At 42.4% G+C, this 13,506-nt stretch overlaps 1 protein-coding gene across 3 annotated transcripts; it reads left to right on the top strand.

Annotated features, from left to right (window-relative positions):
- The first annotated feature begins 3,343 nt into the window (after positions 1–3,343).
- Positions 3,344–11,343, top strand: LOC110537440 (tsukushi). Of its 3 annotated transcripts, none has more exons than XM_036937392.2 (4): positions 3,453–3,914; positions 7,436–7,563; positions 8,188–8,263; positions 9,620–11,343. In XM_036937392.2, exon 4 carries the CDS (start codon positions 9,628–9,630, stop codon positions 10,693–10,695), a length of 1,068 nt encoding a protein of 355 aa, XP_036793287.2. In that variant the 5' UTR covers positions 3,453–3,914; positions 7,436–7,563; positions 8,188–8,263; positions 9,620–9,627; the 3' UTR covers positions 10,696–11,343. The 3 variants fall into 3 exon arrangements, with proteins under 3 accessions (XP_021479162.3, XP_036793287.2, XP_021479163.3); XM_021623488.3 differs by having other exon boundaries at positions 3,783–3,914; positions 7,523–7,563; XM_021623487.3 differs by lacking the exons at positions 7,436–7,563; positions 8,188–8,263 and having other exon boundaries at positions 3,344–3,914.
- The last annotated feature ends 2,163 nt before the right edge of the window (positions 11,344–13,506 follow it).

The following is a 13,506-nucleotide window of genomic DNA, read 5'->3' as shown; positions in this document are numbered from 1 at the left end:
AGAGGCTGCTAAGCCCTCATCCAGGTGATACTGCAGGTATTGGAGGTCATACTGCACCCCGTATGGCTCGGGCAGCACCTCAATACCAGTGCACCAAGAGCAGAACAACCGGCAGCGCAACTGGTATGCCGAGGTTGTAGCCGGTGCCCTTGCACTCTGCATGGTGTTTATTACACCCTCCTGTAGTCCTAACATGGACCATTGGTGCAGTGGCCAAGCCCACAGCCTGAGGCGGTGCTGCCTCGGATGCGACAGAGTTCCCCCAGCCTGAGACAGCAGGTCCGGTCTCAGGGGAGGTTGCCAAGGTGTCCCAGAAAACAGGGACAGGAGAAGGCTGAACCAGGGTCGTCTGAGCCAGTATGGGGCCACCAGAAGCAGACGATGCTCTGCCATCCTGTTCCTGTCCAGCACAGCCTGGATCAGGGGAAATGGGAGGAATGCGTAAAGCTCCAGCCCTGGCCAATCGTGAGCCAGAGCGTCCAAGCCCCGAGGCCCTGGTGGCTCTGACATGGAGTACCACAGGGGGCAGTGCACATTGTCCAGGGAGACAAACAGGTCCACCTGTGCCCTGCTGAACTTGTCCCACAGGTGCTGCACCACCTGGGGATGTAGGCTCCAGTCCAAAGGTGGCGGGCCCTCCCTTGAGAGAATATCCGCTGCCACATTCAGGATGCCAGGTATGTGCACTGTGCGTAGAGACGCTAGACATTCCTGAGCCCAGAGAAGGAGATCCCGTGCCATAAGATGGAGGCGGTGAGACCTCAGTCCACCCTGATGGTTGATGTAAGCCACCACTGTGCTGTTGTCAGTTCTCACCAGGACATGTCTTCCCTTCAGATGTGGAAGGAAAGACTGTGGAGCATTGCAAGTTAACACCATGTTTAGCCATTGTTCTCTCTCTTACGTCTGGTCTTCACAAGAGAATGCCACGGTTGTTTTGTACGGGTATCTTTCATTGGACTACAGCCAAACAGTAGCCTGTGTGGAGTTTAGTTAATAAACCGTGAATTCGTAAACTCAATCAACTGTCTGGACAATTGTTCCTTTACGATCTAGCCAGGTCATTACATTGGTGTCAGAATTAAAAACGTAGATAAAAGTTAGCCAGCTACCTAGCTGACTACCGTGGCTAGCTAACGTACGTGAGAACGGGGGTTGAAAATGCTTCGAGGGAATCCGAAAGTGAAGGTGGAGATAGGGGACGATTATGGCCAAGGAGGTGCGTTTGCATGGACGTCGGAGGATGTGGCTGAGGAGATTGCCAGGGCATCGGAGCACAGAGGACGACTGAGGGACACCGCAAGAATGATGGCATGAGTGCTTCATCGACTGTGCCTTGTGCGGATTCTGATGGGCTGACCAAAGGGGTGATCTCGACGCTGCGGGATGAGGAATCTGGGGCTCAGGATTTAAACAAACATGGTGGCGCCCAGTTCCCGATTGCATCCGTATCTGTTAAAATAGGATTGGGAAGCTTTTCATGCTCAGTTTGAACTGTTAGCTCATTTTGGTGGGTAGTTGAATGAAGAAAGGGCACTGCAGTTGGCTTTTTGCCTCCCGGATGATGCTATGTCCTGTTTGATATTGATTAGCCCCGAGGACAGACAAGATTATGGGGCTTTAGTGGGAGCACTGAGGAGGCGCTTTGGACAGTGTGTGCAGCCCGGGCTGCTGCGCTCCAAACTGAGTAATAGACGCAGGCAGCCTGGAGAGCCACTACGGGTGCTAGCTAATGACATTGAGAGCCTCTCTCTGTTGGCATAAGCTCACATGCCCCCCTCCGTGCAGAGCGAGCTAGCACGGGACCAGTTCATCCAGCCGCTCTCTCCTATGGAGCAGCGCATACAGACCCAGCTGGCTCATTCTGAGTCATTGCAGATAGCCTTGGAGATGGCTTTGAAGAGGGAGCTCGTGTAAGTGAGTGACCATGACCAAGGCCCCTCTCCTCCGATTGCTCAGTTTGGCTGGATGGCCAACTCTAGGAAGAGTTTTGGTGGTTCCAAACTTCTTCCATTTAAGAATGATGGAGGCCACCGTGTTCTTGTGGAACTTCAATGCTGCAGAAATGTATTGGTACCCTTCACCAGATCTTTGCCTTGACACAATCTTGTCTCGGACCTCTACGGAAAATAGTTTTGACATCATGGCTTGGTTTTGCTCTGACATGCACTGTCAACTGTGAGACCTTATATAGACAGGTGTGTGCCTTTCCAAATCATGTCCAATCAGTTGAATTTACCACAGGTGGACTCTATTCAAGTTGTAGAAAGATCTCAAGGATGATCAATGGAAAGAGGATGCACCTGAGCTCAATTTCGAGTCTCAGAGCAAGTGGTCTGAATATTTATGTAAATAAGGTGTTTCTGTTTTTATTTTTAATACATTTGCAAAAACAAAAAATAAACTGTTTCACTTTGTCATTATGGGGTATTGTGTGTAGATTGATGAGGATTTTTTCATTTTTTAAATCCATTTTAGAATAAGGCTGTAACGTAACAAAATATGGAAAAAGTGAAGGGGTCTGAATACTTTCCAAATGTACTGTATTTGAAAAGGTCCTTTAATTGAGTCTCCAACATGGGATAAATGCCATTATTAACCGGGTAGTTTGGGTCCTGGATGCTGATTGGCTGAAAGCCATGGTATATCAGACAATACACCACGGGAATGATGCAAAATGTTTACTGTTCTATTCATGTTGGTAATCGGTTCATAATAGCAATAAGGCACCTCGGGGGTTTGTGTTATATGGCCAATATACTGTACCATGGCTAAGGGCTGTATTCAGGCACTTCACTTCACGTCGTGCCTAAGAACCCCTTGGGTCTTATTGCTTATTTATGTCATGTATGTGTATTTTGTATGTGTATTTTCTAAATGATACATATTTGAAACAGTATGTTAAACTTTCATTGAGTCTCCAATATGGGATATATATTTTTGGGGAATATGAGATTAATTACCATGTGTATTTGAAAAATGAATGAAAAAATGAATGAATGAAAAAGCATTGTTCAATGACAGTATGGCTAAGAAAGGCAATTCACCTTTAAGAGAACTGGCAATCTATTTGAATTAGCTCTTCAAATAAAATCATGACCATCCACATCTTATACATTATCATATTTGACAATAGGTTATGATCATTAAAAACAATCCAATCATAGCTTTATTAATCAGGAAATGATTTTGATCAAATTTGTGCCTTCAAGTGCTGTTTCCTTGCTTCGAGACCGTATTTCTGACCTATTTCAAGAGATCCAAAAGCAATCCTAGTTCTGTGGAATCTCAATCACTGAATAGGATCTAACCGAACTACTGCCTAGGAGGCATGTGCTTCCGCGTGTGATGCATGTTGTTACCGAAACCGAAACAAAAAAAGTGTGAATAAAGTCAGTATCATTTGCCTAAATTATTTAAGTTACTGGGTATAAACATATCACATAATCGTCACACAATTCACTGGCGACACTAAATCTGAAGAGGTTCAGAGATCGGATCGTCTTCCCTGTCAAGCATAGGTTATTCCTCGTGATACCATAATGTTCAGTGCATGGGCGCATTCATATTCTACAGCGCGGATGGCTTGACGGAGGATTTTTGTTTGCAGGATAGCTTGGCCGCAGTAGATTTTGCATCGTGAGCCATGGCACGAGTTTTTCCGCAAAAGTAATCTGAGAAGAACGAGGTTAGAAATAGGTTAAAATGGGCGGCACACTTCTGCTTGCGTGAAAGTCGTTACATGGACTGTACTGGTGAAAAGTTATACGGCAGATGGGGGAAGCAGACAAAGAGGAAAAAATGTAAACGACAGTCTGTTTTAACATAATACTGTCTCTTGCCATCGCAAAGGGATCTATCTTAACATATCGACTGAATAAGTGCCACAAACGTGGTACAATTCTTCAAGAAGGGTGAGCAGTTTACATTGCATTCAAATCACCCATATAATGTGTCCTGAACTTTTCAAAAGACAGTTCACATAACTTTTTTTTCTGAGGCTATTATGTCTGGAGGAAAGTACAATTGTTGTTGACTTTTGAAACATTGTAACATATCACAACGATAACATTGCTGTCTATGTGATTCCTGGCGGACTAAACTTGGTGAAGGAAGATTCTGATGAAGTTCCTCAAACTTCCTTCACCATGCAGTGGAGTTTAGTCTGCTATGTGATTCCCTGTTGTAGTATAGGTTAATGATCTAAACATGAGACAAAAGCATACATGGCTTACCAGAAGTCAAATCATGCAATAAAGAATTTAGATTTGTTTCGTATCAAGTAAATACTTTTATTCAGAATCCCCAAACTTCTCTTTTATTTGATGACCAAAAAGTAACATCCATCTGTCAAGATAATAATACAATGGCCTTTACACACCTTCTGCTCCCCAAAGAAAGGATAAAGGATGTAGTTTTAGTTAGTGATGCTTTGAACAGTGAAAGCAAAAGGGTGGTGGTGAGAGAATGGTAGAGCAGAGAAAGGAAAGGGATGCCGTAATTGTAGATGTGATAATTGTAGTTGAGGTGATAATAACGGGTCTCCTCTATGTTGGTGAATTATTGGCCAACTCCACATCTATCTATAGAGGCTGTGAGAGGAGAAATGTTGTCAGTACAGGAAATACACGCAGTATATGCACTCAGTTTCAAATAAGTCTGTTAATTAGTTCATTAAAAAAACTGTGGTGTAAAGTACTTAAGTAAAACAAATAATTGAAAGTACTAATTAAGTAGTTTTTTGGGGTATCTGTACTCTACTTTACTATTCATATTTTTGTCAACTTTTACTGATTTTAATGATGTACTAATGATATACTTTTTACTCCATACAGTTCCCCTGACACCCAAAAGTTACTCGTTACATTTTGAATGCTTAGCAGGACAGGGAAATTGTCTAATTCAAACACTTATTAATATTAAGAGAACATTCCCTGGTCATCCCTACTGCCTCTGAACTGGCGGACTCACTAAACACATGCTTCGTTTGTAAATTATGTCTGAGTGTTGGAGCGTGCCTCTAGCTATCCGTAAATAAAAATAAAATGGTGCTGTCTGATTTGCTTAATATAAGGAATTTGAGTAGGATACTCAAGTAGGATTTTCTGAGTGACTTTTACTTGAGTCATTTTCTAATAAGGTACCTTTACGTTTATTGTTCTGTTGATCTAATATGGAACCTAATTAGAGGTCGACCAATTATGATTTTTCAACGCCGATACCGATATTGGAGGACCAAAAAAAAGCCGATACCGATTAATCGGACTATTTTTATTTATTTATTTGTAATAATGACAATTACAACAATACTGAATGAACACTTATTTTAACTTAATATAATACATCAATAAAATCAATTTAGCCTCAAATAAATAATGAAACATGTTCAATTTGGTTTAAATAATGCAAAAACAAAGTGTTGGAGAAGAAAGTAAAAGTGAAATATGTGCCATGTAAAAAAGCTAACGTTTAAGTTCCTTGCTCAGAACATGAGAACATATGAAAGCTGGTGGTTCCTTTTAACATGGGTCTTCGATTTTCCCAGGTAAGAGGTTTTTAGGTTGTAGTTATTATAGGAATTATAGGACAATTTCTCTCTATACGATTTGTATTTCATATACCTTTGACTATTGGATGTTGTTATAGGCACTTTAGTATTGCCAGTGTAACAGTATAGCTTCCGTCCCTCTCCTCGCCCCTACCTGGGCTCGAACCAGGAACACATCGACAACAGCCACCCTCGAAGCAGCGTTACCCATGCAGAGCAAGGGGAACAACTACTCCAAGTCTCAGAGCGAGTGACGTCACCGATTGAAACGCTATTAGCGCGCACCCCGAGTTGATAGACTTGAAGTCATAAACAGCGCAATGCTTGAAGCATTGCGAAGAGCTGCTGTCAAATGCACGAAAGTGCTGTTTGAATGAATGCTTACGAGCCTCCTGGTGCCTACCATCGCTCAGTCAGACTGCTCTATTAAATCATAGACTTAATTATAACATAATAACACACAGAAATACGAGCCTTTGGTCATTAAAATGGTCGAATCCGGAAACTAATTTAGAAAACAAAACTTTTATTCTTTCAGTGAAATACGGAATCGTTCCGTATTTTATCTAACGGATGGCATCCCTAAGTCTAAATATTGCTCTTACATTGTACAACCTTCAATGTTATGTCATAATTATGTACAATTCTGGCAAATTAATTACGGCCTTTGTTAGGAATAAATGGACTTCACACAGTTCGCAATGAGCCAGGCTGCTTGCACGGAATGCAAGAGAAATGACACAATTTCCCTAGTTATAAGAAATTCACATTAGCAGGCAATATTAACTAAATATGCAGGTTAAAAAATATATACTTGTGAATTGATTTTACAGAAAGGCATTGATGTTTATGGTTAGGTACATTGGTGCAATGACAGTGCTTTTTTCGCAAATACACTTGTTAAATCATCACCAGTTTGTCGAAGTAGGCTGTGATTCGATGAGAAATTAACAGGCACCGCATCGATTATATGCAACGCAGGCCACGCTAGATCAACTAGTAATATCATCAACCATGTGTAGTTAACTAGTGATTATGTTAAGATTGATTGTTTTTTATAGGATAAGTTTATAACCTTGTTGTTCCTAGGCCGTCATTGAAAATAAGAATGTGTTCTTAACTGACTTGCCTAGTTAAATAAATTCTGCAAATCGTTGTCCAAATATACAGGTTACCGATTGTTATGAAAACTTGAAATCGGCCCTAATTAATTGGCCATTCCGATTGATCGGTCGACCTCTAAACCTAATAATACTCAAAATAGTTGTATTGCCAATGCAAAATACTAGGTGAATATAGATAGAGCTCATTCAAGTTCCAGAGTTCAGATAGGGTGAGCCGTGCTTTGTACTGCACACCTGGAGCTCAATGCTCCCACTTGGCAGGTATTTCACCATAACTCCATTGTCCGGGCACACACTCACAAACACACTGCACAACTGATCCCTCCCCGGAGCAGAGGTGGGGACAGGTGTGACCCCTCCGGTTGACATGACACATCTGAGCAGTGTGATTTACCACAGAACACAGGGCCACAAGAATGTTCTGTGAATACTGAATAAACTCGTAGGCCTAGGATTCATCCGCAACATGTCCAATGTGCAAATGTAGCTTCTGAGAGAAAAGGAAGATGGTTGTTATAGTATTTGAGATGGTGTGCTGTAGCAGTTTATTGTACTTAAAGAACGACTGCCCCTAAAAAGCAAATAATCCCTTTGAAAACGGCCTATGTGGAATCGATATGAGTCAGAAACAAAATTGACAAAGTGTAAATAGGATCATTTGGTTCATAAAGTCAGTCTTGTCTAAAGCAGAGTTTGGAACCTCAGTGTATCAGTGAGTAAATGATTACAAATATATAAACAAATCATGGCCCATTTTGCCAAGCTCCACGTGCAATTCGCCCCTCCGCCCACTCTGCTTCCCTTCATTGAATGGGGCTCCGTTGTTTCATCGCCCCCAACGCGTTCCAAGGACGGCAGACTGAAAATCCTTATACGGATTGACCATGCCTGGTGAGTATAACCAGAGATCCTGGAATATAATGACATCTCTGGTATAATTTAGCTAGCTAACGACGTTACATAACGCTATTGCTGGTTATGTAGTTAGCTGCAGTTGTTCAAGAGATGTCCAGTTTGTAGCCGAACATGCATCATAGAGAAGGTCAGCTAGGGGACCCTCAGACTCACGCAGACATCCCTCGCTGTGAGCCGTCCTATAAATGGAACAGGGAGAACACTTGAATTAGGTTGGTGACATTTGACCTGGTCAAAGGTCAAAAGAGTTTAGAGGTTTGTCCCAATTCACCTTTGTAACCTAGCCTGGTGGAACCAGCCTGATCGCTGCATATACCATTCTATTTCACTTCACTGATCATGATATCTAAAGTGAAATAGAAAGGTGAATGCATCGATAAGGTTGGTTCCACCATACTAATCACCATACTAATCATAACCACCATTGATAATCTAATCAGTGTCTTTGATACGGGATCAGAAGCTGATCTATGCTGCCATGCCCATCAATGTGGGACTGAAGGTGATTACTAATAATACAGTACAGCAGAAATGTCCAGTATTTGCAACACCCTTTTCATTCCATACGTCACTGATGAACTTTGCCTCAACTCTGCCTAGTTCTACAGATGGAGAGGACTTTAGATGCGTTTGCCAGTCGCCAGTCTCGGTCGTTTGATGGGGAGACCATAATTGGGTAGGTATTATCTGACCTGTTCTAACTTTAACATAGTACCAGTTTGTGTGTCAGATATGACCTATCCTAACTCTAATTGGTAATAAAACAGTGACTATGTGTTCACAGAAACATGTATGGAGCCAGCACATACACTTGCAAGATTATGTGATGAAGTCGAGACTGACAGACGGGCTTGACACTGATGTCTCTAAATGGAGATACCTGGCACTCGGCATTAAAATGTTACTAGACACTAACTTTTACTTGTATTGTCTTTATTATTATTATTGAATTGAATGGTATCAGTCAATATGGGGAGGGAGAAACCCTGTGTATTCTGCACCAGGATCAAGGAAGGAACTCCTGTTATATACGATACACCACACAGGGCGGTATGACCACTCTGACATGAGAGGACTGTTGTTATATTAGCAGAACATCTCTGGTATAACAACTGCAGCTACCTGCTTCAATGGTATTTTGTAAAGGGTTGTTTATTCTACATGAACCTGTTACTACATTTAAAAAATGATCAAAACACTAAGTTTAGAATATCTACATAAATTCAGCAATTGCATTCTTCTCATATTGCTCTGTAGGCTACTGACCTATTCAAAGCTTCCTCCAGCATATCACCATACATCTGCATGTATATTATTTAACTCAACCTGCAGGAGGTTTGTTTGTGGGGATTGAGTGGGGTGAAACAGCTGCGGGAAAGGTTCTGACAGATGGGTGTGTCTTGATGGCGTGAAGGACACACCCAAGAAACACACACATCAAACCACACCCCCAAGCCGACTCACGTTTGGCTTCTGTCATGGGCGCCAGCATTTTTTGAGGAGCAAGCCAAAAAACTAGGTCAAACCAGTAGGGTTTGCTTTTGTTAATTAAAGCGAAAGGGTCATTAATGATGATTTATGACTAATATGTGTTTAAAAAAAATATTAAGTGGCTCTAAATGTGGTCCCTCCATGTGTGATTATGATAGATGCATACATGGTGGATGAATGAACACAGACGGTTGTATGATTTACAACAGTCAAGCCAATGCTTCCCCCACAGAGAAAGTTATTTACTCTGACCAAAAACCATATCGCAATTTATACTGAAAATATACAGTACTTTCCTCACTATTTCTCATCTCCCTTGACAACCGAAATAGAAAAAGTGTTCATGTTAGTTATCTCTGTGCATTTGAGCGTATGATTGAACTTGTCCTGAGGGACATTACATTAATTCTAAGAGAAAAAAAGTTCTTATTTGAAGACGTTAATAATATAGGTCTTCTAAATAACCAAATTCTTGAATAGGAATGTAATGAATTCATGAAATGAAAACATAATTTAATCAAACATGTTGCGTCTTCCTCAGGATTTGCTATGTCCAGTTTCCTGGGTGTGAGTGTTTGGTTCTTGCTTGTCCTTCACTATGTGGCTGCAGTGATGGACTGCCACCCGGGTTGTCGCTGTGAAGTCGAGAGCTTCGGCCTGTTCCACAGCTTCAGCCTGACCCGGGTTGACTGTAGTGGGGTGGGCCGTGGTCATGGCCTGGTGGTCCCCATCTCCATCCCCCTGGACACCTCCTCCCTGGACCTGTCCTCCAGCTCCATCCACACCATCGCTGACTCCATGCTGTCTGGGCCGGGCTACACCACGCTGGCCAGCCTGGACCTTAGCAACAACCTCCTCTCCAGGCTCAACAGCAGCATCTTCTCCAGGCTGCGCTACCTGGAGACCTTGGACCTGAGCCACAACACCCTGGAGGAGCTGGCCCCCGGCTGCTTCTCTGGCTTGCCCCTGGCCGAGGTGGACCTGAGCGGCAACAGGCTCCAGGAGGTCAACCTGGAGGTCTTTTCCAACAAGGGCCACGGTGCAGGACCTCTCAATGTGGACCTGTCTAACAACCTGCTGAACACTGTCACGACTAGGGATCCACAGGTGCTAAGCCCTCCTAATATTCAGAGCCTCAGTCTGGCAGGGAATCGTCTGAGGGCTGTGCCCAAGCTGCAGGGCCTCCCTCTGAGGTCTCTGAGCCTGGACGGCAACCCCATCCTCAGCATCGAAAGGCACAGCTTCACAGGGCTAAGGGATCTGGCTTACCTGTCTCTCAGTGGACTGTCTGAGCTCACCTCCATCCAGCTCCAAAGTTTCAGTGAGCTGAGCAGCCTGCAGGTCCTGGACCTGTCCCACAACAGCAGGCTGAGACCACTTAACCCTGAGGTGTTTAGCGGACTGGCTGCCTTACAGGAGCTCAACCTGTCTAACTCAGGGGTGGTGTCTCTGCCCAGCAACATTCTCCACCTCCTGCCCAGCATCAAAAGCATCGTTCTCAGGGAGAAGGTAAACTGTTGGAAGACCCATAGACAGGTGCAGTTCCACAGACAGATAGGAGGACAGTCAACAAGGGGGGAGGAATTGACCTGTGATGTCATAGGAATTGTTTTATGAGTCTGCCGGCCTTAACAGGTTGGTCAAAATGAAGAAGGTGGAGAAGCAGTGAGAGCCTCACAGTGAAATCAGCTTATACAGTAATTACACTATATTTCAAAATTCAGTCCTCAGATTTGTGCATCATCATCAAGGGTTGCACTCAATTTCAAAATATAGCTTTTGTTCCACTGCTTCAAGGGAGTGTGCAATAAAATACCAGTGTAGAACAGTGGCCATGGGCTAATAAATGATGCTGGCAACTGAACTAACCATCTTGATAACATGACGACGTGTGATGATTTACAAGGACAAAGTCAGAAATTATTACCTGAACTTGTTTTGTAGTTTTCAATCCCTTTTCTATTTTTTAACGAATTCAACTGAACTAAATAATGACAACTCATACAGTGTTATGATGCATTAATGTCCATCAGACTTATAATGTAATAAACTGTTTTAGAGGGCCTCATATTGTTAAACATTACAACAATTTCTGCTGGCAGATAATACCTTTTGATTACTTGACAAAAAATCTTTTTAATAACATTTTGCAACATTTTCTACAGTATTGCCTTGGACATATTGTGTTGTGTATATGAAGTCTGTCAACTATTGTTAATGACTGAAACAGAGACATGTATTTTGAATAAAATGGATGCAACACAATTTGTTCCACACCCTTTTCTGGTCTCGCAACACAAGGTCCAGTGTGTGACTGATTCACATAAGGTTTGTTTCATTCTGTACAGTCAATAGCACCATGTAAAAAATGTGAACGTAAGAGAGTCTTGTCACCGTTTACAGAGTTGAGGAGCGACTCACCAGCAAGCTGTTATGTGGTCACTGAGGAGGCGTTTTCACATTTTAATTGCACTGTCATGTAATGATGTCACACAGTTCAGCTCTTCTCACTGCTGTGGTTTAGTCACTGGATGTGTTGTGTCTGTCTTCAGATTGTGTTAAGAGCATGTTATAGACCTAGTTTTAGGATGAAATTTGGTCTCAAGACTCAAATGCAGTTCCACTAATGCGGGAAGTGGAGAACGGGGTAATGTAATAGTGAGACTGTTAAGAAAAAAAGACGAACAAGCTTATTCTTGTTATTACCTGTTCTTTGTTTAAATCAGAGGAAAGGTTGAAATAGATTAGGTTCAAATAAACTCTGATCCACTTGCCTCAGTCCAATCTCAAATAAAATGTTGCATCATCTTCGCTATTGTTCCTTTGGCTAATAGAAACAGGCAAGCTGGCCATGTTTGACAATCATTTTGACACATCCCCTTAGTTGTAGAGATGAATGAAGAGTTTCATTCCAAAACACCATATATCCATTTTCAGAAATGTTGGTAAATTAGCTTTTATTGTTTTAAGGAAATAATGAAATAGAGAGTGGAAAAAACACAATCTAATCATAGCAGGATTTACACAGTCAAATGTAACAGATAATTACAATTTTAATAAACAACTGTACAAATGCTATGTTTGTGACATCAAAATTTTAATGTAAAAATAAATATATACAGTGAATTTGGAAGGTATTCAGACCCCTTGCCTTTTTCAACATTGTGTTACGTTACAGCATTATTATAAAATTGATTAAATAAAAAAATGTTCCTCATCAATCAACACACAATATTTACATAAGTATTCAGACCCTTTGCTAGGACACTCTAAATTAATCTCAGGTGCATCCTGTTTCCATTGATCATCCTTGAGATGTTTCGACAAATTGACTGGAGTCCACCTGTGGTAAATTAAATTGATTGGACATGATTTGGATGTCTATATAAGGTCCCACAATTGACAGTACATGTCAGAGCAAAAACCAAGCCACGAGGTCAAAGGAATTGTCCGTAGACAATTAGCAATGTCGGAGCAGCATAGACTTAAAATACTAGTAGAATAGAATACCGTATACACACATGCAAATGAGTAATGCAAAATATGTAAACATTATTAAAGTGATTAATGTTCCATTATTAAAGTGGCCAGTGATTTCAAGTCTATGTATATAGGGCAGCAGCCGCTAAGGTGATAGTGATGACTATTTAACAGTATGATGGCCTTGAGATAGAAGCTGTTTTTCAGTCTCTCGGCCCCAGCTTTGTTGCACCTGTACTAACCTTGCCTTCTGGATGATAGCGGGGTGAACAGGCAGTGGCTTGGGTGGTTGTTGTCCTTGATTATCTTTTTGGCCTTCTTGTGACATTGGGTGCTGTAGATGTCCTGGAGGGCAGGTAATTTGCCCCCGGTGATATATTGTGCAGACTGTTGTCGTACCAGGCAGTGATACAGCCCAACAGGATGCTCTCAATTGTGCATCTGCAAAAGTTTGTGAGGGTTTTAGGTGTCAAGCCAAATTTCTTCAGCCTCCTGAGGTTGAAGAGGTGGTGTTGCACCTTCTTCACCACACTGTCTGTGTGGGTGGACCATTTCAGTTTGTCACTAATGTGTATGCCGAGGAACTTGAAGCTTTCCACCTTCTCCACTGCAGTCCCGTTGATGTGGATAGGGGGTGCTCCCTCTGCTGTTACCTGAAGTCCACGATGAGGTCCTTTGTTTTGTTAACACTGAGTGAGAGTTTATTTTCCTGGCACCACACCCCCAGGGTCCTCACCTCCTGCCTGTAGGCTGTCTCGTCATTGTTGGTAATCAGGCCTACTACTGTTGTGTCGTCTGCAAACTTGATCATTGAGTTGGAGGCATGCGTGCCCACAGGAGGGGGCTGAGCACACATCCTTGTGGGGCCCCTGTGTTGAGAATCAGTGAAGTGGAGGTGTTGTTTCCTACTTTCACCACCTGGGGGGCGGCCGTCAGGAAGTCCAGGAC

Source organism: Oncorhynchus mykiss, chromosome 12 (assembly GCF_057628025.1).
Source record: "Oncorhynchus mykiss isolate SJ-2025 chromosome 12, ASM5762802v1, whole genome shotgun sequence".
NCBI lineage: Eukaryota > Metazoa > Chordata > Actinopteri > Salmoniformes > Salmonidae > Oncorhynchus > Oncorhynchus mykiss.
The sequence above is the reverse complement of the archived record's forward strand: the minus strand, read 5'-3'. Positions and strand labels throughout refer to the sequence as shown.

Coding starts and splice junctions, on each gene's coding strand:
- LOC110537440 (XM_021623487.3), top strand. CDS start 9,628: ATGTCCAGTTTCCTGGGTGTGAGTGTTTGGTTCTTGCTTGTCCTTCAC.